The sequence below is a fragment of the Mus pahari genome, chromosome 15, assembly GCF_900095145.1.
Source record: "Mus pahari chromosome 15, PAHARI_EIJ_v1.1, whole genome shotgun sequence".
Taxonomy (NCBI): domain Eukaryota; kingdom Metazoa; phylum Chordata; class Mammalia; order Rodentia; family Muridae; genus Mus; species Mus pahari.
This window is the reverse complement of record NC_034604.1, coordinates 32777265-32804322: the sequence shown is the minus strand read 5'-3', so window position 1 is coordinate 32804322 and position 27058 is coordinate 32777265. Positions and strand designations below refer to the sequence as shown.

The following is a 27058-nucleotide window of genomic DNA, read 5'->3' as shown; positions in this document are numbered from 1 at the left end:
GTTATGATCAAACTCCTAAATGAGAAACATTAATTTGAAAGGAAATATGAATGCACAAGTAATTTGAACCAAATCTCTAGATGTGACAAAAGGATATGGAGTTTGATTATGAAGGTGATTCCTATGGTCAAATCTTCATAAGTCTCTTCCTTGTTTGTCTTTGCTTCAGGTGACATGCACACTATTGGATATGTATTGAGGCTTCAATAGCAAGCTTTTTCTTTCTGATTACAACAATTGACTACGCTTAAATAAATGTAGTGCAAAAATAACTAAGGAAAGAAAAAAGTATCCAAGCTGCTAGATTTCTGTAGAAGAAGAAGAAGAAGAAGAAGAAGAAGAAGAAGAAGAAGAAGAAGAAGAAGAAGAAGAAGAAGAAGAAGAAGAAGGTTATTACAGGAACAGATGACTACAAGCAAAGTCAGTCTTTGTCCCTCCAAGGGCGCTAAGGATTGCACCAAGGGTCATGCACATGCTAAGCACATGATCACTGGCCTATATATAAGCCCTTAAATTAATCACTTATACAACACAAAAACCCACTCCAATCTCTAACTTTTTACAAATCACATAAACACATTTGAATTTGAAACTTATTGAGAAGCATGGGATAAAAAAATCATTTCCAAGTATGAATTTGTTACATCAAAAAGCATTTGAGCCGGGCAGTGGTGGCGCATGCCTTTAATCCCAGCACTTGGGAGGCAGAGACAGATGGATTTCTGAGTTCGAGGCCAGCCTGGTCTACAGAGTGAGTTCCAGGATAGCCAGGGCTACACAGAAAAACCCTGTCTCAAAAAAACAAAACAAAACAAACAAACAAAAAACAAAAAGAGAAAGAAAGAAAAGGTAAGGAAAATAAAAAACATGAAAAGAAAAGAAAAAACAGGAAAAATAAAAAGCATTCTACAGGACATTACAGTAAAAGAATAAAAGGAAGCAACAACAACTCAACAGTCTGGTTATTCTTCAGAACAATGTAGTGAGTTCGCAGTAGGGATGGATAGAAAGCATAAGAAAAAAAAATGGTGCTGCATGTTCTCTTCCCACTGAAACCTTGCCAAGTTTTGATAGGATAAAGCAATGATACAAAATTGAAATAGTCAACAGGATCCAACTATTCCATTGGCCATCAAAAAGCAAAACAGAACTGATCCATGCTTCGATGAAAGCTCATTACAAGTGTAGATAAATGAGGAAAAGCTGCAGAGGGCTTGCTACAGAGTTGAATTCAATTTAAATATTAGAAGCAAATTGTGGTAGACTATAGAGACGCTGTGAAATTGAAATTAAATTCCGTTTGTGCATCATCAAATTGAATCATGATTAGTTTGCATTGATAGCCACCAATCACGATAGACAAACATTGAAGCTAACTCACTACAAAGCAAGCAAAGATAATCGATATAGCCCTTCAAAATCGAAAGAAAAGATGCAAGTACCAAAACTTGACTTTGACAAAGTTCTTCTGAAAAGAAATGTTAATCTGTTGATGTAAGTTACACAAACCAACGGGTAGTGTTCTAATATATATGGACTAATTTCACTCACCCACGCCTAATTTTCATACCCAGCTCAACAAAAGTCCCTTCAAGACTTGTGCCAAAACAGGAACAATTGGGAGACAAGGACATTTATCTCTCACCTGAATATCTGTCGGCTCACATTTGCCTAAAACTGTAGTTGAGTCTTCAGTTACCAGGAGAGGCTCGCTTTTCCCACAGCTCTCCTGGCTGATGAGCGTGTCTGCATAGTTGGGCTGCGGGAAGATGAAGTGACTCTTCCTTGAGTCTGCAGTGAGCGAAACTTCATGGGAATAGGTCTGGAGGAAAGCGCGCATCCCGTCCACGCCCACAAAGTGTGAAGGAGGCACACCAGCCAATCCGCTGGCAGCCTGGAGCAGACGTGATGAGTGCCAGCGCCGAAGCCTGAGAGCCAGCAGTACCATGACAAAGATGAGGAAGATGCAGGAGACTGCAGTGATGGCCACCACTAGGTAGAGGGTGAGGCCTGACTCATCCGGGTTGGTGGGAGACTCCAGACTAACCAAGTCCTCCAGAACCTCTGGAATGCTGTCAGCCACCGCCACTGTGAGCCTGACAGTGGCGGAGAGAGGAGGCTGGCCATGGTCCTGTACAGTTACCACGAGGCTCTGTTTGAGAGCATCTTTGTCCATCATGGCTCTGGCCGTGCGTACCTCCCCCGTGTGCAGTCCCACAGAGAAGAGTCCTGGCTCACTGGCTTTGAGCAGGCGGTAGGACAGCCAGGCGTTCTGCCCGGAGTCTCTGTCCACAGCCACCACCTTGGTCACTAAATAACCTGGCTCTGCGGAGCGAGGTGCTAATTCCACACCAGTGGAACCATCAGTAGGGAGAGAGGGGTATAAAATCTCTGGAGTGTTGTCATTCTGGTCCAGCACGAAAAGGGTCAGGGAAATATTGCTGCTTAATGGTGGGTCGCCATTGTCACTAGCGGTCACTTCCAGTTGTAGGGTCTGGAATTGCTCATAGTCGAAGGATTGTAGGGCATACAGCACACCCGTGTCTGAGTTGATAGAAACGTAAGAGGACAGAGGTGTTCCCTGGATGGTGTACTCAGCCAGAGAGTAAGTGACCTGGGCATTTTCTCTGCTATCCCTATCAATGGCAGTCACCGAGAAGATGGAAGAGCCTCTGGGGTTGTTTTCAGGAATGTAGGCCGAGTAAGAGGAGCGAGTGAAAACTGGACAGTTGTCGTTGGCATCTGCCACTTTGAGCAGGAGGTAAGTTTCTGTAGATAATGGTGGACTGCCCTGATCTTTGGCGATCAATGTAATATTGTAGCTCTCCACTTGCTCCCGGTCCAGTTCACTATTTGTTATCAATTTATAATAATTTCCATACGTCTTTTCTAACTTAAACGGAAGACCACTAGGAATGAAGCAAGAGACCTGACCGTTTTCTCCAGAATCTTGATCTTGAACGTTTAGAAGAGCAATTACTGTGCCCGAAGGAGAATTTTCCTGCACTGAGTTACTGGCAGAGGTGACAGTTATTTCTGGAGCGTTATCATTTACATCCTCAACTGTGATCAGCAACGTGGTGGTGCTAAGCAGCCCTCCACCATCCTGGCCTTGAATTTCCATCTCATAGAATCTGTATTTTTCAAAATCCAGAGGCTTTCCGACTAGAACTTCTCCAGTTTGAGAATTCAGTTGAAATATTTCAGAAGCTTTGCTTTTCTTTTTCCGGAAAGAGTACATCACTTCCCCGTTGATCCCCTCATCTGGGTCTGTGGCATTTACCACGATCATCCGCGTCCCAGAGCTGAGGTTTTCAGGAATACTCACTCTATACACAGATTGCGTAAATTTGGGGATATGGTCATTTACGTCGAGGACCACCACGCGAATGGGAACCGTGCCCTTGCGGACGGGATCTCCCCCATCTAAGGCTGTGAGGAGGAGGTGGTGAGATGCCTCTCTCTCCCGGTCCAGACCTTCCTCCAGCACTAGCTCTGGATTCTTGTTCCCATCAGTCCCGCCTCTCACCTGCAAGGAGAAATAACTACTTGGGCTGAGTTGGTAGCTCTGGAGGGAGTTCATCCCTGCATCTGGATCCCTAGCGCTAGGAAGCGGAAATCGCGACCCAGGACTAGTATGCTCGCTGACTTTGATCTCTACCTCCTCTTCCTGGAAGCTGGGAGCGTTATCATTAATGTCCAGCACTTCCACCTCAACTCCGAAAATCTTCAGGGTTTCCTCCACGAGAATTTCCAAATTCAGCAAGCAGGAGGGCATCGTATCACATAGCTCTTCACGGTCGATCCTACCTGCAGAGACCAGGCTGCCGCCTCGCGGATTCAGAGAGAAAAGCTGCGATTGTCCCCTGGAGACGATGCGGACTCTCCGTTCTGCGACCTCCCAGGGCTCCAGCCCCAGGTCTTTGGAAATGTTGCCTATGAAGAAGCCTTTATCTGTCTCTTCTGGAACCGAGTATCGGATCTGTCCTGTCCCAAAGGTCAGCAAGTTCCCCAGGAAAGTGTACAGCGGGATCAGCGCGCGGCGGTCCAGGCGCTGAGACTGATTCGCCATGGCTGGGTGTGAGCGTTGTTCCGTAAGGGTCTTGCGCCGGTTTATTTTTTATTTATTTATTCTGAGTCAGCTTTTGTGTCTATGAGGTTCCAGGTATCCCGCATCCAAAACATATTCCAAAGCGAACGGAGGTGTTTTTACTTCCAGAATTAAGATGTGTGAGTATCCATCCCTTTCGGCTTTGTGTGGTAGAGGTTCCGGAGAAGTACTCAATAGCTTTGTCCTCCCATTTCCCGATTGGTCAACAGCGGCGCCTAGAGCCCAATCTTATTATTGCAACACTAATAAAAACCCAGTGTCTGTTGCGAAGAAAACTGTCACACTCACCTTTTCCGTGGATCCTAACATTTGTGAAGCCGACAACCGCAAACAACAGCTATGTGATGTGATGTAAAATTTACCAAAAGCACTTATGAAAAAGGTAGTTATTAAATGGACTTGTTTAATTAAAAAACGTTTCAAAATAACACTGGAACTTAAAATGCACAGGTTAGTTGTGATTCCAGCTGATTTTACTAACTGTAGAGACACAGCATTTGTAGATGGTCTAGCATGGTCCAGACGAAATCCTCAGGTAGGATTCATGGCTATTATTCTTACCACTTTTTAGTCAAGGTTTTATCCTATTATTTTAATTATGTGTATATGCATGTATCTTTGTGATTATGTGCACAGGCAAGTATGGGTTCATGTGAAGTCCAGAAGAAGGTGGAGCTGGAGTTATCGCAGTAGTAAGCTGCCAGTCATGGGTGCTGGGAACCGAACTTGGGTCCTCTCAAAGAGTAATGGCACTCTTAACCACTAAGCCATCTCTCTGGTTTCCACCAATGTTGCTTTTATTTTTAACGAGTTATTTTTTTAATGAGTATGATAATAAGATGGAATAGTATTATGGTTAGCATTTAAAAGATAATAAAATATGCCTGTAAGTCATATCCAAAACTGGAAGGTATTTTAATGAAAAATTGACGTGAGATTTTTCGTATATTTGTGTGTGCTGAGTCAGGAGGAGGAGAGAATTGGTAATTGAAGCAAGACCTAGAGCACACTACATGCTCAAAAATAAAAAAAGGAAGAAAGAAAGAAAGAAGAGAAGAAAAAAGAAAAGAAAGGAAAAGAAAAGAACACCTTAAGAATTAAATATGGGCCAGGCAGTGGTGGCGCATATCTTTAATCCCAGCTCTTGTTTGATTTCTGAGTTCAAGGCCAGCCTGGTCTACAGAGTGAATTCTAGGACAGCCAGGGCTACACAGAGAAACCCTGTCTCACAAAACAAAACAAACAACTAAATATGATTGGATAGTAAAGTATTTCAGCACCGCAAACGTTTTGTGCATGCTGGAAAGAACTGGTTTTGGTCCACGCGAGGTACAAGTTTTGTCTCCACGGCACACTCCCACACCCTTCCAAAAGCAGTGATGCCCACAAGTTTGACCTACATTTCTATTAGGATCTTGAAGCTCCTACAATAGATTCCAGCGTGGTGGTCCACGCCTTTAATCCCAGCACTTGGGAAGCAGAGGCAGGCGGCTCTCTATGAATTCTAGGCCCTCCTGGTTTACACAGCTAATTCTAGAACAACCAGGAATACACAGAGAGACCCTGTCTCAAACAAAACAAAACAAACCATCCTTTAAAATAGCAGCTCTATATAGGAGTACGTTGGCGTACCGGAATATAAAAAGGATAATATTAAATACCTGGTTAAAGGTCTTCTCGTCGGCTTCAACACCAGGAGTTAAAATACTAGCCAACAGTGCTGAGGAGCTATCTTTGTTGAGAATATCTTGTGCGGCTGGACAATCTCCAACGGATGTGAAGAAATTAAATTCTGGTTTAAGTTGATCTCCTGGCACGCACAGATTATAGGCATAGGGCAATGTTCCCTCGCTGTAGTTGGGTGGAAGTACTGGTCTAGACTTGGAACCAAGAACCGACCCAAAGCAACCAGTGGATGAAGGGCTGGAAGACTGTCGCAGGCGCAAAGCAATGGCGAAAATTACTGCGAGAAGGAAAAGCACTGAGATCAGGGCCAAGGCCACCACCAGGTAAAACTGAAGCTCACTCTGAGGGTCGGAGGGAATGGGATGATCGACGAGGTCTGGCAACGCTTCTTGTAGGCTGTCTGCAAAAACTAGGAGCAGTGTAGCAGTGGCAGACAGCGGTGGCTGTCCACCATCACGCACAGCGACCAGAAGGCGCTGACGAGCTGCATCCTTGTCGCCCAAGGCACGCGCTGTGCGCACCTCCCCTGTGCGCAGCCCCAGGCTGAAGAGCCCGGGATCGCTGGCCTGCAGCACGTGGTAAGACAGCCAGGCATTATGCCCTGCGTCTGCGTCCACAGCCACCACTTTGGTGACCAGGTATCCGGGCTCGGCAGCGCGTGGCACCATGTCGAAGAGCGCAGAGCCGTCGGGCTCGAGCGCGGGATACAGCACGCGTGGCGCGTTGTCGTTGCGATCGCCCACCAGCACGCGCACGCTTACGTTGGCGCTGAGCGCAGGCGATCCCTGGTCGCGCGCTTGTAAAGTCAGCTGGAAGGAGCGCAGTTGCTCGTGGTCAAAGGCGCGCTGCGCGTACACTACTCCACTGTCCTGGTTCACGGACACGAAGGACGACAGCGCTTTTGGTTCTAGGTCGCTGGCTATGATGGAGTAGGAGACGAGGCCATTAGATCCCACATCTGGATCCCATGCTTTGATTTGGGTTATGGAGGTACCGGGCTGGTTGTTTTCTGGTACGTTTATCAGGTAGGTCTGCTGTTGGAAAACAGGTGCATTGTCGTTGACGTCAGCGACGTTCAGAGTGATGGTTGTGCCTGAGGAAAGGGGTGGCTTGCCCCTATCTGTGGCTGTGATAGTAACGTTGTACCCTGGGATCTGTTCCCGGTCTAGGATGCTGTCTGTTACTAACTTGTAGTAATTGTTGGAAGAAGAATGAATCTTAAATGGATTGTTTCCGCTTAAACTGCACATGACTTCTGCGTTTTCCCCAGAATCTCGATCCCGTACCTTGAAGAGGGCCACAACAGTTCCGGAAGGGGAATCCTCCGAAATCTGATCAGAGAGAGAAGTGATGATTATTTCTGGGCGGTTGTCGTTCTCATCTAGAATCTCTATAATTACTTTACACTGTGAAGAAAGAGATCCTCGGTCCTTTGCCTCCACATCAATCGTATATTGCTCTACTTCTTCAAAATCCAACGACTGTAGAGTTACAATATCTCCTGTTAGGGGGTCCAGAGAGAACTCGTGCTGGGCTTTGTTGGCCACACCCAGGAAGGAATATGTGAACTCTGCATTGATGCCCTCGTCTTGATCCATTGCCTTTAGCCTTAGGACGGTCGTTCCTGGAGGCAAGTCTTCTGGAATGCGGACTCTGTACACGTCTTGGCTGAACACTGGGGGGTTATCATTGGCATCCATCACTCGGATTCGGAGCTGAGCAGTACCAGTACGGGGCGGGTCCCCACCGTCTACAGCAGTCAGCACCAGGTGGTGTGTGCTCTCTCCTTCTCGGTCCAGCATCTTTTGCAATTCTAATTCTGGGTATTTGCTACCATCCGGATTGTCTTTCACCAACAGTAAGAAGTAGTCGTTAGGACTTAACTGATATTTACTTAGAGAATTCACACCAATATCAGGATCTTTTGCTGACTCGAGAATTGTTCTCGCCCCTGGGCTGACGGATTCACTTATCTCTAGGTTTATTTCGTCTTTTGGAAATTGAGGAGCGTGATCATTAACATCCTCAATCTCCACAACGACATGAAAAATATTTAAAGGGTTTTCCAACACAGCTTCCAACTGCAGCTCACACCTTCTCTTCCCTTTGCATATCTGCTCGCGATCTATGCGGTCCTTCACCAGTAAGTCCCCGCTCTCCGAATCCACGCTGAAGTGCAGCTTCTCAGCGCTGACCCGCAGCTTCCGAGCCAACACTTCCAGGACACTGAGCCCCAGGTCCTTGGCGAGCTTCCCCACCACCGACCCGCGGTCCAGCTCCTCGGGGATGGAGTAGCGGACGGGCTGGCCCAGCGCGGGACAGAACAAAGGCAGCAGCAGCAGGGTAAACAGTACCTGCGGGCGGCCGGGGCGCTTCCTCCGCGCGCTGCTCCCTCCCATTGCTGGCTCCTCTGTAGGTTTTCGGATCTTCACAGTAGAAGAGAGTGCAGCCTACTGGGGTGGAGGTCCGTTCAGCCCCGGACAGCGGGACCCCAGTTTTGAGCCGGGAACCGGTGTCTTAGTCTGTGTGATTGAGAGTTCCCCTTGGTGTATGTATTTGTTTCAAAGGCTGGGAATTGCAGCTTAGAGACTGGAAGAAGGATCCGGGCAGCGGAGCTTTCTCTGCACTGGCCGACAGCGGCGCCCAGAGGCTCTGAATGGAATTGCAGTCTGGCGTTTCAGATTTTTGGGGGACTCTTTATTTTTTTATTTTATTTTTTTTTTAAAGATGTATTTATTTATTATATGTAAGTACACTGTAGCTGTCTTCAGACACTCCAGAAGAGGGCGCCAGATCTCGTTATGGATGGTTGTGAGCCATCATGTGGTTGCTGGGATTTGAACTCAGGACCTTTGGAAGAGCAGACGGGTGCTCTTACCTGGTGAGCCATCTCACCAGCCCGACTCTTTATTTTTTAAGTGTAAGTTGATAGCCAAAATATTTGAATTTTCTTTCTCATTGATTTTGTTTCCCTCGTGAAATTTTTTATTAATAAATATTCTTTCATATGTAAACATTTATACTAATTTTGGTTAGATTGAAAGTGTATTTCCTTCAAATTAAAAAGCATGAAAGAAAGTGAAGGCCCACAGGACCAAAGGCCCACTGTTACCCAAGTCCGTCATCCACGGGAAATGACTATCTCTCTTTTTGAGGATAATTATCTTTGCCATCAACTCTATCTCTCGTTAGTTAAAAAGTAAATACCCTTGCACCCACATTTAGACACTGGAATGCAACACTGACTGTATCCAAACATCCAGGATGTTCAGCCCTGCTCTCAAACATTTAATAGAACATTTGCAATTTCAAAAGAGTGCTGTTGAAGCTTGCACTTTTCCAAATAACAGAATTGAAATATGCACATAACAATTATTACTCTCGTGGGACAAAGATGTAGGACAATGACTTCAATGAATAAATCGTATTATAACTCCTTTACTTACCTTTCACGGATCTATGGCTAGCCAAGGATTGACACAAGTGTCGGGGTCTCAGCTGTATTTTGAGATGCTGTAGAGTACTCTTTATTTTAGTAACTTTTGTAGAGTAATAATAAATCCAAAGATTATCAAATATATCACTATTTTTCTTGAACTAAATGTGCTCATCAATATCTTCACCAATCATTTGTTTAGAAGAGTTTCATGTATATCTTTGCTTAAATTCCGATCTTCTTATCAGCTGGCAATTCTTTCTTTGCTCTTAGCTCTTAGTTTATTTTAAAGCTCTATCACAGTCCTTGAAATTTTGCTGGCTGAGTTTTCTTCTACATTAGAGAAAAAAATGTCCTCATCATGTGGTTAGCTTTTGTTCCTGGGAATGAGAGCAACGTTATCCACCCCGACCTATATTTACATTTTAGCCTTAATCAGTGGCATATATAATTTTGGAGAAAAAAAGACAAAGAACAAAAATTCTCAATTTAACCTTGCATAAATTCTTGGAATCGTCATCATCGGGCAAGAAAAGTGAAATTAAAAGTCTGTACATTTCATATAGTAAGATCACCACATAATTATAATGCAGAAGGAATGCCGCTGGGCTAATGGGCATGATTATGTTTATAAAGATTCTAAGCATATAGTTATGAATTGTTGGTTGGATATTAATGAAAAACTTCAAATATCTAAAGAGTATATTCAGTTATTGTTTGAAAAACACATTCGAAAAGACATACTGTTTTGTCCTTAAAGAACACCAACGAACAGCCTTAGACTTAGCTTGTGTGTCTGTCAGGGCCAATGCATTTATTTCTGACATTTACCTAATTTTAACAGACTTGCTAAAGTGGTAGGGTTGCAGCATGTGGTCAGTGAGGACACATAAATCAACTGACACTTCCACATGAAGTTCCCTTTTACGGAGCATCCATGTTGTACTCAGCAATAAAACACAAGGTTCTGCAAAAGATACTCATACAACCTTAGGGCAACCTTGGTGATCTTCACCACAGTTCCCAGTACAGTCTTAACTACCAGATTGTACTCTCTAGTGTTTTAGCAAGAGGCAAGCTGGAACCGTGAGAAGTGGTTTTATAATAGAGATCTACTATTTCCAGCATTTGGGTTCAAGCACAAAGGTAAATCAGATCGTAATTGTTTAAAGAAAAAGTAAAATCAGAACTCACTGGCACCAAAGGAGCATCTTCTACAGGACACTTGGAATCATCTAACAAAGACAAAGGATCTTTTTTCTCACAGCTCTCCTGGCTGATGAGCGTGTCTGCGTAGTTAGGCTGCGGGAAGATCAGATGACTCTTCCGCGAATCAGCAGTGAGGGAAACCTCGTGCGAATAGGTCTGCAAGAAAGCACGCACCCCGTCCACGCCCACATAGTGAGAGGCAGGCACGCCAGCCAATCCATCTCTCGAAGACTGCAGCACGTGAGACTTGTGCCAGCGCCGGAGTTTGAGTGCCAACAACACAATGACGAAGGCGAGAAAGACACAAGAAACAGCTGCCACTGCCACTACTAAGTAGAGTGTGAGGCTTGAGGCCTCAGAGTCCTGTGGTGGCTCCAGGTTGCCCAAGTCTGCCAGGACATCAGGGATGCTGTCAGCTACCGCAACAGTCAAAGTGACCGTTGCCGAGAGAGGAGGCTGGCCGTGGTCCTGCACAGCCACCACTAGACTCTGCTTGAGAGCATCTCTCTCCATCAGGGCCCTGGCTGTGCGCACCTCACCCGTGTGCAGCCCTACAGTGAAGAGCCCTGGTTCGCTGGCCTTGAGTAGGCGATAGGACAGCCAGGCGTTCTGTCCTGAGTCTCTGTCCACTGCCACCACCTTCGTCACCAGATAGCCCAGCTCTGCTGAGCGGGGAGCAAGCTCTACCCCAGTGGAGCCATCGGTGGGCATGGTGGGGTACAAGATTTCTGGAGAGTTGTCATTCTGATCCAGCACGAACAGGGTCAATGACACATTACTGTGGAGGGGAGGCTTTCCGCTGTCGCTGGCAGTCACCTGTACCTGCAGTTCACGAAACTGTTCATAGTCAAAGGACCAGAGCGCATACAGGATGCCAGTGTCTGAGTTGATGGATATGTAGGAAGAAAGTGGTGCCCCCTCAATGGTGTCTTTAGCCAGGGAGTAGACGATCTGGGCGTTCTCTTTGCTGTCTGGATCGAGGGCAGTCACTGAGAAGATGGAGGCGCCTCTGGGATTGTTCTCTGGGATGTAGGTAAAGTAGGATGGATGAGAGAAGGTAGGTGGGTTGTCGTTAATATCTGCCACTTGCAGAGTGAAGTTAGCTTTGGTTGACAAAGGTGGGTTTCCTCCATCTGTGGCTGTTACTGTAATGTTGTAAGCGGGTACCTGTTCCCGATCAAGGGTTCTTTGTGTTACTAGCCTATAGTAACTGTCAATGGACTTTTCTAATTGAAACGGAAGATTCCCTGAGATGGAACAGGTTACCTCTCCATTCTGCTCGGAATCTAAATCATGGACGTTTAATAGGGCAATGACAGTTCCCACCGGCGAATCTTCTGTTACTGGACTGAAGAGAGATGTGATGGTCACCTCAGGACTGTTGTCATTTACATCTTCTACTGTGATCAGCACCTTCGCAGTTGCCAGATAGGCCCCTCCGTCTTCAGCTTGGATTTCTATTTCATAGAAACTCATTTCTTCATAATCTAGATTTTCAGATATTTTTATTTCCCCGGTAATTTTGTCTAGTTGGAATTTGGACAATTGTGTGTCCAGCGATTTTCGGAATGCGTATGTCACTTCTCCATTGGCGCCTTCGTCTTTGTCGGTGGCAGTTACTTTTAGCAGTTGGGTGCCCACAGGCAAGTTCTCCAGAATATTCACGCGGTATTCAGTCGAGGTGAAGACTGGAGCATTGTCATTTGCATCAAAGACGGTCACAGTGATAAGGACAGTGCCTGATCTAGGAGGGGTTCCTCCGTCAGAGGCCAGGAGGACCAGGTGGTGAATCGCCTTTTCCTCACGATCTAGGGCGTGTTCCAACACTAGCTCCGGGTACTTGACGCCCTTAGCACCGCTCTGAACGACTAGGGAGAAGTGCTTATTTGAGCTGAGCTGGTAGCTCTGCAGAGAATTCACTCCCACATCCGGATCAGTAGCTTCCGGGAGAGGAAAACGCATTCCTGGGGCGACATTTTCATTAATTTTTACATCTAGAGTTTCTGCTTGGAATTTTGGCGCATTGTCATTGACATCCGTTACCTCTATCTCTATCCCGAAAAGTTTCACCCTATCTTCAACAAGGATGTTAAAGCTGACAAGACAGGTCACGCTCTGGGCGCACAGCTCCTCCCGATCTATCCTGCCCGCGGTGACTAAGCTGCCACCTCGCGGGTTCAGAGAGAAAAGCTGAGACCTACCTCTAGAGATGATGCGGACCCCGCGCTCGGCCAGCTCGCGGGGCTCCAGCCCCAGGTCCTTGGAGATGTTGCCCACAAAAGAGCCTTTCTCTAGTTCCTCAGGAACGGAGTAGCGGATCTGCCGAGCTGCGGATTCCCAGGGCATCCATAGGAAAAGGAGGACCAGTTTGGTGCGCTCTGAGAGATTCCTTTGAGCGGCCATTGTCTTCTGACTACGGAATTCTCTCAAAGCTCTTCCCGATCTGCCAGGCGCGCAGTATCTGGTTCTTTTCTTCTTTCTGTGACCCCTGGAGTCTCCCGCAGCTGAAGCACCTTAAATTGTGGAGTGATTTTCGTTGCAGCCCAGGAGCCGGTTTGCCGGAACTGTGAGGCTTTAAGCTTTTGGACCCTGAGAATCCCAATTGTGCTCCGGTGACTTTTTGCTCCTTGTAGGTGAACAGCGGCGCTCAGAGTCGGAAGAAGTTACTGCACCCACTACAATATTTCAGCAAATGCATTTTTCTGTTGAATTATTTTAATTTACTTTAATTTCCTTCGGTTTCTCTGTTTTGTTTTGTTTTTGGAGAAGGCGTGAGATTGAAAGTAGGGCTTCACATATACTCAGGCAAGAGCTCCAACGGTGAGATGGATCAGAGCCCTTCTCAAGGTTTCTTATTGGAGAGTATAATAAGCTAAATTGATAATATTTGCATTTTATTTCTCAACAGAAGCACACCCACTTAAAACATAGTAACGTTTATTCTTTTAAAAAAGATTTATTATTATATCTAAGTACACTGTAGCTGTCTTCGGGTGCTCCAGAAGAGGGCGTCAGATCTCATTATAGATGAGCCACCATGTGGTTGCTGGGATTTGAACTCTGAGCCTTCGGAAGAGCAGTCGGTGCTCTTAACTGCTGAGCCATCTCTCCAGCCCAGTAATGTTTATTTTGTATTGAAAATCTTACAACTTTGGTATTCATTCACATGGAGACAAGTATATTTCTTTTGATAAAATTCACTTTGAAAGATGATTTTAGCTTTCTTTAATTTGATTGTTGTTTCCTTTAGATTACTGTAAGAAGCTAGTCTTCTGGTCGATGTGCGTGATGGTGGACATTTTGTGCATGATGGTAATCCTTGACATTTTGGAAAGATGTACTTTTTCTTATATAGGATTGTTTTTGAAATTTTAATTAGACTATTTTGAAATGAACTCATCAAACAATTAGAAAGTAAAAGGAGCAAATCCTACAGTTGCCCACTAAAATGTGATGTAATTGGAAGACAAACGCATACAAGGATTTCAGGCACAAACCTGAAACAAAACCAAAGATCTGGTGATGTGAACTTTTTTTTTGTTTCAGTGTAGGAAATCAAACAATGTGAGGCAAGTGCTCTACACTTGAGCTAAACCCCAACCCTGCTGTAGAGTTCTGAATAAGCACGTTTCTATGCCGTGTCCTATTTCATCAGAGCATTGATACAATAGTAACAGTTTACCGGGAAGTGTGAAGAGGTGAACTTTCTTTTGTATGCATTTAGAGTTTAGCCTGCCCACCCACACCAGGAAGGAGCCACAGGATCACGTTTTTTTCATATTGAAAACAGGTTGTTTTTAAGTGTTTCAGTCAACATGTAACTCTCCAAATATTTTGTTATAGTTTTGAAAGGCAGGGTCTTGCCCCCTGAGCACTGGAATTCTAGGCAGGCACTGGCCAGGCCCAACCATTTTTTTTTCTTTCAAAGATCTTAAATCCCAAGCATACGGAAAGGAAAAGGGCAAGAGGATCTCTCAGTTTTCTCGGAAATCATTTCTTTCAATGTAGAGGAAGAGATTGAGAAAAGGCTCAAAAGCAGTTCTAAGAAAAAGGATGGATAATAGGACTGGAACAGGCAGAAGAACCAGAAGTAGAGGAGTATGTCCCTTGAGGGCAGTTGTATTGACTTTTGGGGACCACAAAGCCTTGGGGATATGAACAAAACTTCAAGTCACCTCTCAAGAGAAGCATCTGAAACTGAGCAGAAGCTGGAAGACTGTTAGCTGATGTCGCAGTCACATCCCCAAGTGTTCTCAGGTGAACCAAAAAGGTGAAAGTGAATGGAGACGCCAAAAGAGGGCAGAAATAATTGACAGCCAATGGTTTTCTGGAAAGGAGCACCAGTTCTGATTGGTCAGTGAGCTTCAGCATTTTAGACATGGAAACATATAATTTAGAAGCATACATTCATTTAAGTAGGGAGCTTGGCTAGGCTATTCATTTGGTTAAACACCAAGATTACTGCTTTAAAAATTACTTTATGTGTATGAGCGTTTGGACCTCATTTATGTATATGCACCATGTGCCTGTGCCTGGGGCCCAGGGAAGAGAGAAGGAGGTGTCAGATTTCCCTATGCCCTGGAGTCCATAGTGATGGATGGTTGTGAGCCACCGTGTGGGCGCTGGGAACAGAATCCAGATCCTCTGTAGGAGCAACAAGTGCTCTTCACCCTCCCTTGACCCACCTCTCCAGTCACAAGACCTTTACTGCCATTGTTTGCCAATCAGAGCCTTATTAGGTAGCTCCAATTTGTTAACGATTTTTTTTTCTACCGAAGGATAGATGACCTTATGAACGAAATGTCATCATTTCACCATTGAGAAGATAAAGTGGTAATTAGCTACTGAGTTTTCAAATGTCAACCTAGATACGAAAATGAAGTAACTATACACGAAATAAGAGAAACTGGATTATTAAAGAAAAAAATGAAACTCACCGGTGTTAAAGTCTCAGGATGTGTTGTCAAATCATCTCCAAGGTGAAGCGGAATTAAGGCCCCAGGAGAACTACTGCAAACGATCTCTTGAGAAGAAGGCAAAGGTGCGCTACATTTCAAAAAATTTAACTCCGCCTTTCCCGTTTGCCCAACGCACAGATTATAGGAATAGGGTAGAGTACCCTCGCTATAGTTGAGAGAAACCCCTGGTCTAGTCTTAGAACAAAGACCAGACTGAAAGCAGCCCCAGACCGAGGGGCTGGAGGAGTGTCGCAGTCGAAGTGCAATGGCTAGAATCACAGCCAGGAGGAAAAGCACAGAAATCAAGGCCAAGGCCACCACCAAGTAGAACTGCAGCTCGGCTTGCGGATCAGGGGGCAGTGAGCGGTCACTGAGGTCTGGCAGGGCCTCCTGCAAGCTATCAGCGAATACTAGAAGCAGCGTGGCTGTAGCTGAGAGGGGTGGCTGTCCACCATCGCGAACACCAACCAACAGGCGGTGCCGCGCAGCGTCCTTTTCGCCCAAGGCACGCGCTGTGCGCACCTCGCCTGTGCGCAGTCCCAGGCTGAAGAGCCCNGGGTCNCTGGCCTGCAGTACGTGGTAGGACAGCCAGGCATTGTGTCCTGAGTCTGCGTCCACCGCCACCACCTTGGTGACCAGGTATCCGGGNTCGGCAGCGCGTGGCACCATGTCGAAGAGCGCAGAGCCGTCGGGCTCGAGCGNGGGATACAGCACGCGTGGCGCGTTGTCATTGCGGTCGCCCACTAGCACGCGCATGCTCACGTTGGCGCTGAGCGAGGGCGATCCGTGGTCGCGCGCCTGCAGTGTCAGCTGGAAGGAGCGCAGCTGCTCGTGGTCGAAGGAGCGCTGCGCGAACACCACTCCGCTCTGCGCATTCACGGTCACGTAGGACCATAGCGATTTAGGNTCCAGGTCACTGGCTATGATGGAGTAGGAGACATGACCATTGGATCCCAAATCCGGGTCAGAGGCGCTGACTTGAGCGATGGAGGCTCCAGGCAGATTGTTCTCTGCCACATGGACTATGTATGAAGACTTCTGGAAAGCCGGAGCATTGTCGTTAATGTCAGTGATGTGCAGAGCGATGGTTGTACTGGAAGAGAGGGCTGGCTTGCCTTTGTCCATGGCGGTGATGGTGACATTGTACTGTGGGTTCTGCTCTCGGTCTAGGGCTCCATCTGTTACTAACTTGTAGTAGTTGCTAGAAGAAGCCTGGATCTTGAAAGGCAGGTCTTTGCCTATATCACACTTGACTTCCCCATTTCCTCCGAAATCCTGATCTCTCGTTTTGAAGAGGGCAACCACCACTCCCGGAGGAGAATTCTCCAAGATATGAGCAGAAAGGGAGGTGATGGTGATTTCTGGACTGTTGTCATTTTCATCTAGGACTTCTATGATGATTTTACACCGTGTAGAGAGACCACCGCCATCCTTCGCTTCTACTTCCATGGTGTACCTCTCTATGTCTTCAAAATCCAGCGACTGGTTATTCTTGATCACGCCTGTTTTCTCATCTAGTGAGAACACGTGTCTTGTGCTCTGCGCAGTGCTCCGAAAGTAGTAACGTATCTCAGCATTGACGTCCTCATCCTCATCAGTGGCTGTCACTTGCAATATGGACGACCCTGGGGACAGATTTTCACTAACACTGATCCTATATTCTTCTTTGCTAAACACTGGGGGATTGTCATTTATGTCTTTTACAGATATTTCTATCTGAGTGGTGGCACTCCGGGGCGGGTCCCCTCCATCCAAGGCAGTCAGTATCAAGCGATGAGACTTCTGTTCTTCCCTATCTAGGAGTTTCTCCAGAGACAACTCTGGGGTTTTGCCACCATCAGGATTAACTCTAACCATTAATGAGAAATAAGGGTTGGCGCTTATCTGGTAATCTTTAACTGAATTCAAATTTATGTCGGGGTCAGTGGCAGGCTCAAGGGGTATTCGTGTACCAACCGACGCAGATTCTAAGATTTCTAAACGCGTTTCTTTCTTCTCGAATTGAGGAGCGTGATCATTAATATCCTCAATCTCCACAACGACATGAAAAATATTTAAAGGGTTTTCCAACACAGCTTCCAACTGCAGCTCACACCTTCTCTTCCCTTTGCATATCTGCTCGCGATCTATGCGATCCTTCACCAGTAAGTCCCCACTCTCCGAATCCAGGCTGAAGTGCAGCTTCTCAGCGCTGACCCGCAGCTTCCGAGCCAACACTTCCAGGACACTGAGTCCCAGGTCCTTGGCGAGCTTCCCCACCACCGACCCGCGGTCCAGCTCCTCGGGGATGGAGTAGCGGACCGGCTGGCCCAGCGCGGGACAGAACAAAGGCAGCAGCAGCAGGGTAAACAGTACCTGCGGGCGGCCGGGGCGCTTCCTCAGCGCGCTGCTCCCTCCCATTGCTGGCTCAGGTCCCCTGTAGGTCTTCCGATCTTCACAGTAGGAGAGAGTGCAGCCTACCAGGGTGGAGGTCCGTTCAGCCCCGGACAGCGGGACCCCAGTTTTGTGCGGGGAATCGGTGTCTTAGTCTGTATGAGTAAGAGTTCCCCTTGGTGTGTGTATTTCTTTCTGTGCAGGAAATTGCAGCTTAGAGACTGAGGGATCCGGGGCATCAGAGCTTGCTCTGCACTGGCAGACAGCGGCGCCCAGAGGCTCTGAGTGGAATTGCAGTCTACCTTGTTTAGAGATTCCCTACCCTATATATATCATATATATATATATATATATATATGAACATGGGGTTATGAAATAGCCACACATTTTAATCTCACGATGAGATTACAGTGGATACTTATGTGTTTTTAAAGAAACTTACACTACACTGTGGAACATTATGTATTACGTTGTGAATCTTCACATACAGATCAGACCAACTAACTTCAACAGTGATAAACATAAGTCCAATCTTTGTTTTGTGTATATTGAGTTTTCTGGCTATTCAGAAGAACACCCAAAACATTTAGTGTAATCTAACACTTTTAAAAAGACGAGACAAAAATACCAGTAATTTCATTTTTCCGCCTGTTTATATTCTAGAATCTGTTATCTACACGCATAGTTTAAAAGCAGTGGAACTGGCCATTTCCCACACTCTTCTCAGCCATCAGTGTACTTTCCTATGTTGTATGTTTAGACTAAAGAACAGTTGGGTTTGGAATCATTTGTCTGCAAGCATGAGACTAGCCTGAGAGACACAATGAGACCCTGAATCAAAAATCCAACCAAATCAAACCAAATTAAAATGTCCTCACTGTGCTTCTGTAAATACTCCTGATCAGAAACACAGGAAAGACGTGCAAGTAGGAGCAGAACTAGTTGGGAGGAGTGGAGAGGGATGGGAGGAGTGGGGAGAATAGAGGTAGGAGGTGGCAATGTGAGAGTGTGATGGAAACACTCTACACACAAGTGTGGAAATGTCATAACTAATACATATTAATCATCATTGAAAAGAGAAGTGATATTTTGTGTAGTTATCTACTTACCACATCATAGATACATACATCACGAGTGTCTATGCTGTTATTCTTTCCCCTAAATTAACATGCATTTTAAACTCATGAAGAGAAATTTTAAAAATTCATGTCATTATTAAAAAAATAAGATCCCCAAAGAATTCTTATTTCCTCCTATCAGCTTAAGGAAGAAAGAATGATTTCTTTTGCTTCTTCTCTAAGGTCTGCAGATTGAACCAGGAGCTGTGCACAACTCCTCTACCCATGAGCTACACCTGTAGTATTAAAAGAATGCTTGAAGAGATGAAAATGTCTGTGTATTATATTACATATCCAGAATATACCTTAATATCAACCTCTAGATATTATAAACTTCATATTAAGCACACAATTCTCTACATCCACAGAAGCACCAGCAGTCATCAATGGATCTATGCAACATAAATTTACAATAGGAAAAGGATTTTAGATGGGGGTCTTTCTACATAGCCCTAGTTGTCCTGGACTTGATTTGTAGAACAGGCTGGCCTTGAACTCAGAGATCTGTATGCCTCTGCCTCCCATGTGCTGGGATTAAAGGCATGCACTACCACACCAGGCTATAAATAGAAATTTTCTAGTTTCATCTCTTTTCTTTTCTCAGACACAGGTTGAACCTGGTGTCTCACACATGACTGAGCAACACTCCTCTCTCCAAGGTGCATTGTCAAGTGCCCTCCTACATATCATCTGTTACTTGAATGCTGACATTATGTTTAAAATCTAAGTAATAAATTATTTTTCCTAACAGTTAAAATCCAGGAAAATCTTAGAATCTCTTCTCGCATGTCCCGAGAACAATTTCTGACTCACACCCCATGTTCAGGTTCATTTCTACTCCCAGAGATTGGAGAATTTCACTGGAGTCAAAGTTTTGATTCCCCACATTAGCAACTTCTCTTGAGCAAGCCTACACTTGAAAGAAGAGTGTTGAACTATTTTTCATAGCTGGATTTATAGCATTAGGAGACCCAAGTCTTTAATGCTATTATCTTAATGGATGCTACAACTTTTACCATTAAAAGAAAAAAAAAAAAGCTTTGTTGGGGTTTGGAAATGATGGCTGAAGCTTGAATCCTCCTCAGAAAAGATCTTTAAACACAAATAGTTTCTACGGACTTAGGGTCTGGGGAAGCAATAGTTCATTGAGATAGATATTCTCCTGTCACAGAAGCAGAAGTGTGGAGGCAGAGACTGTGGGTTTTCAGTTGTTTTCCTAAGAAAGGGGAACTGTTTGGTTCACCCCTACAAAAGTATTACTCTAGAAACTGTTTTTGGAGTAAGGGCTACAATGAAGGAAGGGCTTTGGGAATAATGATCAATTCATGTCAGGAAAAGAACTGTAGCTGTAGAGACTGTAGAGAATTACTGTACCCAACCAAGGCACTCTATCCAAACAGCTCCTCTATGCAGGACAAGGAGAATTGCCCCCATCCACAGGAGTTTTGTAAGAAAGTGAAAGTCATCTTAGTGATGTCTGACCAATAAACCTCCTAGATGATATGGGTGAATCTTACACTCAGTGAAAATTTGAGTGGTTATAAATATGTAAATATCAACTTACACAAGACTAAGAGAGAATTATCATACTAAATAAAGAAAAAAAAAAACAGAACTCACAGGAACCAAAGGAGTGTCATCAATAGGAAACTTGGGCTCAACTGAACTGCACAGAGGTTCACTCTTCCCACAGCTCTCCTGGCTGATGAGTGTGTCTGCATAGTTGGGCTGGGGGAAGATCAGGTGGCTCTTCCCAGAGTCAGGTGTGAGGGAAAACTCTTGAGAATAGGTTTGTAGGAAAGTCTGAACCCCATGCACACCCACAATATGTGATGTCGGTACCCCAGTGGATCCACCCATTGCATCCTGCAGCAGGTGCGAAGCATGCCAGCGCCGTAGCCTAAGGGCCAGCAGCACCAGCACAAAGAATAGGAAGACACAGGAGACCACAGCAACTGCTACCACCAGGTAGAGAGTAATGTCAGAATCAGGGTCTGCAGGAGTGTTGATACTTCCCAAGTCAGCCAGTATGTCGGGGATGCTGTCTGCCACAGCCACCGTGAGAGTGATGGTAGCTGAAAGAGGGGGCTGGCCATGGTCCTGCACAGCTACCACGAGGCTTTGCTTGAGTGCATCTCTCTCTAGCAGGGCCCGAGCTGTGCGTACTTCCCCTGAGCGTAGCCCCACTGTGAAAAGTCCTGGCTCACTAGCCTTGAGCAGACGGTAAGACAACCAGGCATTCTGTCCAGAGTCTTTGTCCACTGCCACCACCTTGGTCACCAGATACCCAGCCTCTGCAGAGCGGGGAGCCAGCTCCACACCAGTGGAGCCATCAGTCGGGAGGGAGGGATACAGGATCTTGGGAGCATTGTCATTCTGATCCAATAGGAACACAGACAGGGACACATTGCTGCTGAGTGGTGGATGCCCATTGTCACTCGCCTTCACCTGCATTTGAAGGTTTCGAAACTGTTCATAGTCAAAGGATTGCAGAGCATAGAGCATACCCGTGTCAGAATTAATGGAGATGTAGGAGGAGAGTGGTGCCCCCTGGATGGTGTTTTCCACCAAAGAGTAAGTAACCTTAGCATTCTCACCATCATCAGGGTCATGGGCACTAACTGAGAAGATGGAGGTGCCTCTGGGGTTGTTTTCAGGGAGGTAGACTGAGTAGGAGGTTTGAGAGAAGGCAGGCGGATTGTCATTGATGTCAGCCACATACAGGGTGATGTGAACTTCTGTGGACATGGATGGGGTTCCCCTGTCTGTTGCTGTCACTGTGATGTTATACTCAGAAGCCTTTTCTCGATCAAGGATCTGGGCTGTCAACAACCTATAGTAATCATCTACTGAGTTTTCTAATTTAAAAGATGGGTTCTCCTGGATGGAACAGACAACTTGACCATTCTTCCCAGAATCTTGATCATGAGCGTTGAAAAGGACAATTACTGTCCCTTGGGGCGCATCTTCCCTTACTGGGCTAAACAGAGAGGTAATGGTCACTTCTGGCCGATTATCATTTACATCTTCTACCATAATTATCACTTTGGTCCGCCCTTTCAGTCCCCCACCATCTTCAGCCTGTATTTCCATTTCATACAATGAACATTCTTCATAGTCCAGATTTTTTGCTACTGTCATTTCCCCCGCGTTTTCATGAAGATGGAACATCAGTGACTGTTTTTCATTAATTTTCCGGAATTTGTATGTCACCTTCCCATTGGCACCCTCATCGGGGTCGCTAGCTCTCACTGTGAGCAGCAGGGTGCCCGGGGCCACGTTCTCAAGGACTTTCACGCGGTAAACCGGTTGGTCAAAAGCAGGGGCATTGTCGTTAGTATCCAACACTGTGACCTGGATGAGCGCTGTGCTGGAGCGGCGTGGGTCGCCGCCATCGTAGGCGGTGAGGACCAGGTGGTGAGTGGGTTCTTCCTCTCGGTCCAGGGTGCGCTCCAGCACCAGCTCTGGGTTTATAGTTCCGTCGTCTCCGGTTTGCAGGTGGAGAGAGAAGTGGCGATTGGGGCTGAGCTGGTAACTCTGGAGGGAGTTTATGCCCACATCTGGGTCAACCGCTTCAGGGAGTGGATACCGTGCTCCAGGGGCAGCGATTTCGCTGATTTTTACAACCAAATTTTCGGCCTCAAATTTTGGCGCATTGTCATTGATATCAACCACTTCTACTTCCACCCCATAAAGTTTCACTCTGTCCTCAACTAGGACTTTAAAGTTTAGGAGACAAGGCGCGCTCTGGGCGCACAGCTCCTCCCGGTCTATCCTGCCTGCTGTGACCAAGCTGCCGCTCAGCGGGCTCAGAGAGAAAAGCTGGGTCTTACCTTTGGAGATGATGCGGACTCTGCGCTCCGCCAGCTCACGGGGCTCCAGGCCCAGGTCCTTAGAGATGTTTCCCACTATATAGCCCTTTTCCGTCTCTTCCGGCACGGAATAGCGGATCTGCCCAGCCCTGGCTTCCCACAGCATCCCCAGCAGCGCACACAAGAGGACCAGTTCTCTGCAGTGCGGGCGTCTGGCCGGGGCAGCCATTGTTGCTTTTGCTACGGAATTTTCACAGAATGCTCTTTCTGCTCGCTAACTCCTTAGGCTCTTCTTTTCTTCCTCCAACTGTCGGATGATACTTATTCCTCAGGAGAAAGCCAGAGCATCCCAAGTTAGAAGGTTGAGTTTTGCTGTTGTCCCGGAGCCAGTTTGTAGAATGTACAGGGCTTTGTGTAGGTGCTGACAGAAAAATCCGGATGGAGTCAGGAGTTTTTCTTACTGTTGGTGAACAGCGGCGCTCAGAGTCGGAAGCCGTTACTACACCATCTGAGACATTACACTCCCCTCTTTTCCTCTATCAGTGTCTCTTCCTTTCTCTATCCCACACTCTTTCCTTCCCCATTCTCCTTCCCCTTTTCCTTCCTTGCTTCGTTTCTTTCTTCCTCTACCCCCTTCTCTTCCCCTTTCACCTTTTGTCCTTTTAAGAAAGTGTCTTACAAGAATGTAGTCGCCCAGGCTGGTCTTGAAGGCTTGTATTCAAGCAACCCTCCTGCCTCAGCCTCCAGAGCACTTGGTTCTTCTCGTGTGCTCTCCTGAAATATTTGATTATAGATGATTGATAAACAAACTAGTGCTCTCTGTTTATTGTGATTTTAGATTTCCTAAGCATTTTTTTTTGTATTCGTATTTCAAAAAGCAACCACCATTTGTGGATATCTGAGTTGTAAATGAAGTGGAATGATATTTCTGTATTAACTCTCCAAAGAATTATGGCTTAATTTTAGCCCAACTCACTTTAAATTTGGGTTTGTTCTCTCTCTCTGTCTGTCTGTCTGTCTGTCTGTCTGTCTGTCTGTCTGTCTGTCTCTGTCTCTCTCTGTCTCTGTCTCTATCTCTGTCTCTTGTTTCTCTCTATATATATCCTTAAATTTTCATTTTTGGGATTTTTTTTGCATATATCTTTACAACTTTTAGAAATAACTTTGGTGTAAAGGTTATATGACACTCATGTTTTCTTTATATTTTATGATATGTGTGTTCATTTCATAATTATATTAATTCCAGTTTTTTCCTGGCAGGGCCTCATTATGTAGCCTTGGCTGGCCTGGAACTTCTATATAGACCAGACTGGCCTCAAATTCACAAAGATCCTCCTGTTTTAGCTTCCAGAGTCCTGGGATTAAAGACGTATACCACTCAGCATGGCTCATAATTTAACTGAATGAGTATATAGATGGATTACCACATAAGACATAAGATTTATCCATTTTAATGATATAGTTCGTGGTTTCTTAAAAACTTCTGTGCTATATACATAATTCTACTTGAACAGTATTTATACATTTTCTCACCTTATCTATTAATGTTAAAACCTCAACAAGATTAGGTCTCTCTCTCTCTCTCTCTCTCTCTCTCTCTCTCTCTCTCTCTCTCTCTCTCTCTGTGTGTGTGTGTGTGTGTGTGTGCTTAAAGAATGGATCTCACTGTGTAGCCCTGGCTGTCCTGGAACTCAGAGAGGTCCTGCCTGCCTCGGTCTTCCAAGTCTTGGGACAAAGGTGTGCAGTCACTATGTCAGACAGGATTTAGGTTTCAAATTTTATGTTCATGTAACTATGTAAACTTTCCACTATTTCACAAAGGGGTTAGCTTTGGATGTGAGTACATGACACATGTACAAATATTGGGAAAATAAAAGTTAATATTCAGAAAAAGCAAGTTTTCACTTCAATCCTTAATCAAGAGAAAGAGAAGAGAAGAGAAGAGAAGAGAGAGAGAGAGAGAGAGAGAGAGAGAGAGAGAGAGAGAGAGACTGGAGATGGACTCTAGAACCTCAGTGTTTGAGGCAAATGTTCTACCACTGAGCTACATCATCACCTTCATACAGTTTCAAGGGCAGGGATGTGGCTCAGTAGAAAAGAACTTGCCTAGCATGCATGAGATTATGAGCTCAATTTCCAGGTCAAGAAGAAAAGAAAAGAAGCAAGAAAACATGTGATTTTTAAAACAGTCATACACTTCTTATTCTAAAGGTCATTTAAACAAGTGATAATTTACAAAAAAAGAACTCAAAATATAGAACAAATGTTTACTACTAAGAGGTAAACAGCAAGTGGTGTTGTGTAAAGAGGAAATCTCTTTGTAAAGATGCCATTACTATATTTTACTGTCAGAAGAAACAACACAAAGACATAGTATAAAATGGTAGTTTTGCATGCATACCTGACCAGTAGCTTTTGCCTTATAAGTCAATAACTCAGAATTCTCTACTACAATGATGGTTGGAAAACCTTTGTGGCTTCAAATTAAAAGATGAATCCAGCGGTTTTCCCTCATCCTTTGCTCTTTAAGGATTACATGTCAAGAACCACAGGAGGTGCTGTAGAAATGGCTCAGCAGTTAAGAGCACTGACTGGTCTTCCAGAGGACCTGGGTTCAATTTCCAAGCCCTACATGGTGGCTCACATCAATCTAAACTCCAGCCCCAGGGGATCTAACACTCTTTCTTTTCTGGACTCTTTGTACACTGGGTGTGCAAGTGGTGTCCAGACATACATTCGAACAAAACACTCATGCACATACAAAAATAAAAAAGAACCAGAACAAATGAAATAGGAATGATAGCATCTTCTCTTCTCTTCTTTCCCTCAGCCTCCCCTTCTGTGCTGGGCATTAAGCCCAGGGCCTAGAGCATCATGTGAGTAGGTCTCTGCCACTGTGTCCCAGACCCAGTCTTTCCTTTCCTTTGGGATTTCACATTCCTGAAAGCTGATAGGACTTGGCTGAGTCTGAAGAACTCAGCAAGTCTCTTTCATTCCAAAAATACACAAGGTAGTTTTCATATATTTTTAGGAAACTCAAAGTCACAAATCTGTTAGGTAAGTATAAGAAGCTAACCATGAGGAATAAACACAAGAAGGGAATCCATTAGTGAAACCAATGAAAGGCCAATGAGTAGTTTCATGCAAGGTTTCTCTGTCCAGCCCTAGCTGTCCTGGAACTTGCTCTACACACCAGGCTGGCTTCCAACTGAGACCTGCCTCCGTTTCCTGAGTGCTGGAATTAAAGGCATGTGACACGATGTCTCCGCAGATTATACACTCTAAATTTAATGCTTGCCTATGTATCCCAGACCTGTAATCCAGCATCCAGGAGGCTGAGACAGGAGGATCTCCAGTTTTATGCTGGCCTCTGCCACATACTATAAACTTCTAGGCCAGCCTGGGTACCCTGTATCAAGGCCACCCTATATACTACATAGCAAGCCTGTCTCTAAAAAAGTGAAAATGAACAGGTAAATTTCAATCACTTTAAAAAAATTGTGCACTTGTTTTGTTGTGAAGCTAACAGCACACATGCTCAGTACTGTTTGGATACTGCGCTACAGTGTAAATCTTTAACCTTTAATTTCTTTCCTGGAACTTATTTTATACCATAATTCACCCAACTCTATTGACGAAGGGAAACAGCACTTTCTGAGCCACATTAACTTTTTGAAGAGGACTCACAAGTCCAAAAAGGTGTTGTATTGCTATGTAAGTGTAGACAGTTGTGTAGGTCAGGAAGAGAGAAAGAAGCAAAAGGTTTGAATGGAACTCACCGGTGTTAGAGGTTCCGGGTGGGAAGTCGGCTCACTGGAATCACAAAGTGGAAACAAGGCCCCAGATGACTCAGGGCAAAGAAGGCCTTGTCCTGACCTCAATGGCTCACTACAGTTTAGGAAATTACACTCGGTCTTTCCGGCATGTACACCACACAGATTATAGGAATACGGCAAAGTACCTTCACTATAGTTGGGGAAAACCACAGGCTTAGATTCAGAACAAAATCCAGGCTGAAAGCAGGCCCAGACCGAGGGGCTGGAGGAGTGTCGCAGTCGAAGTGCAATGGCTAGAATCACAGCCAGGAGGAAAAGCACAGAAATCAAGGCCAAGGCCACCACCAAGTAGAACTGCAGCTCGGCTTGCGGATCAGGGGGCAGTGAGCGGTCACTGAGGTCTGGCAGGGCCTCCTGCAAGCTATCAGCGAATACTAGAAGCAGCGTGGCTGTAGCTGAGAGGGGTGGCTGTCCACCATCGCGAACACCAACCAACAGGCGGTGCCGCGCAGCGTCCTTTTCGCCCAAGGCACGCGCTGTGCGCACCTCGCCTGTGCGCAGTCCCAGGCTGAAGAGCCC

At 45.5% G+C, this 27058-nt stretch overlaps 2 protein-coding genes across 20 annotated transcripts in view; both read right to left on the bottom strand.

The window, feature by feature from the left end:
• The window catches only part of LOC110333163 (protocadherin gamma-A4), a 180751-nt gene that overhangs the window by 81590 nt on the left and 72103 nt on the right, over positions 1–27058 (bottom strand). Inside the window, exons 1-2 of one of the 19 annotated variants that reach the window (XM_021214653.2) lie at positions 17432–18034; positions 5773–7827 (exon numbers count right to left, since the gene is read on the bottom strand). The exons of 12 other annotated variants lie outside the window; for them this stretch is intronic. In XM_021214653.2, coding sequence (XP_021070312.2) covers positions 5773–7827; positions 17432–17800 — 2424 coding nt within the window. In that variant the 5' untranslated portion in view covers positions 17801–18034. Of the gene's footprint in view, positions 1–1645; positions 4832–5772; positions 7828–10427; positions 13384–15379; positions 18035–20511; positions 23225–27058 lie in introns of those variants that run through there. 6 more of the 19 variants (XM_029546767.1, XM_021214658.2, XM_021214657.2 and 3 more) reach the window with 6 other exon arrangements.
• Positions 26488–27058, bottom strand: part of LOC110333412 (protocadherin gamma-B5-like) — a 2892-nt gene continuing 2321 nt past the window's right edge. The window contains exons 2-3 of the mRNA XM_029547179.1: positions 26665–27047; positions 26488–26516 (exon numbers count right to left, since the gene is read on the bottom strand). Of these exons, the coding sequence (XP_029403039.1) occupies positions 26488–26516; positions 26665–27047 (412 nt within the window). The remainder of the gene's footprint in view (positions 26517–26664; positions 27048–27058) is intronic.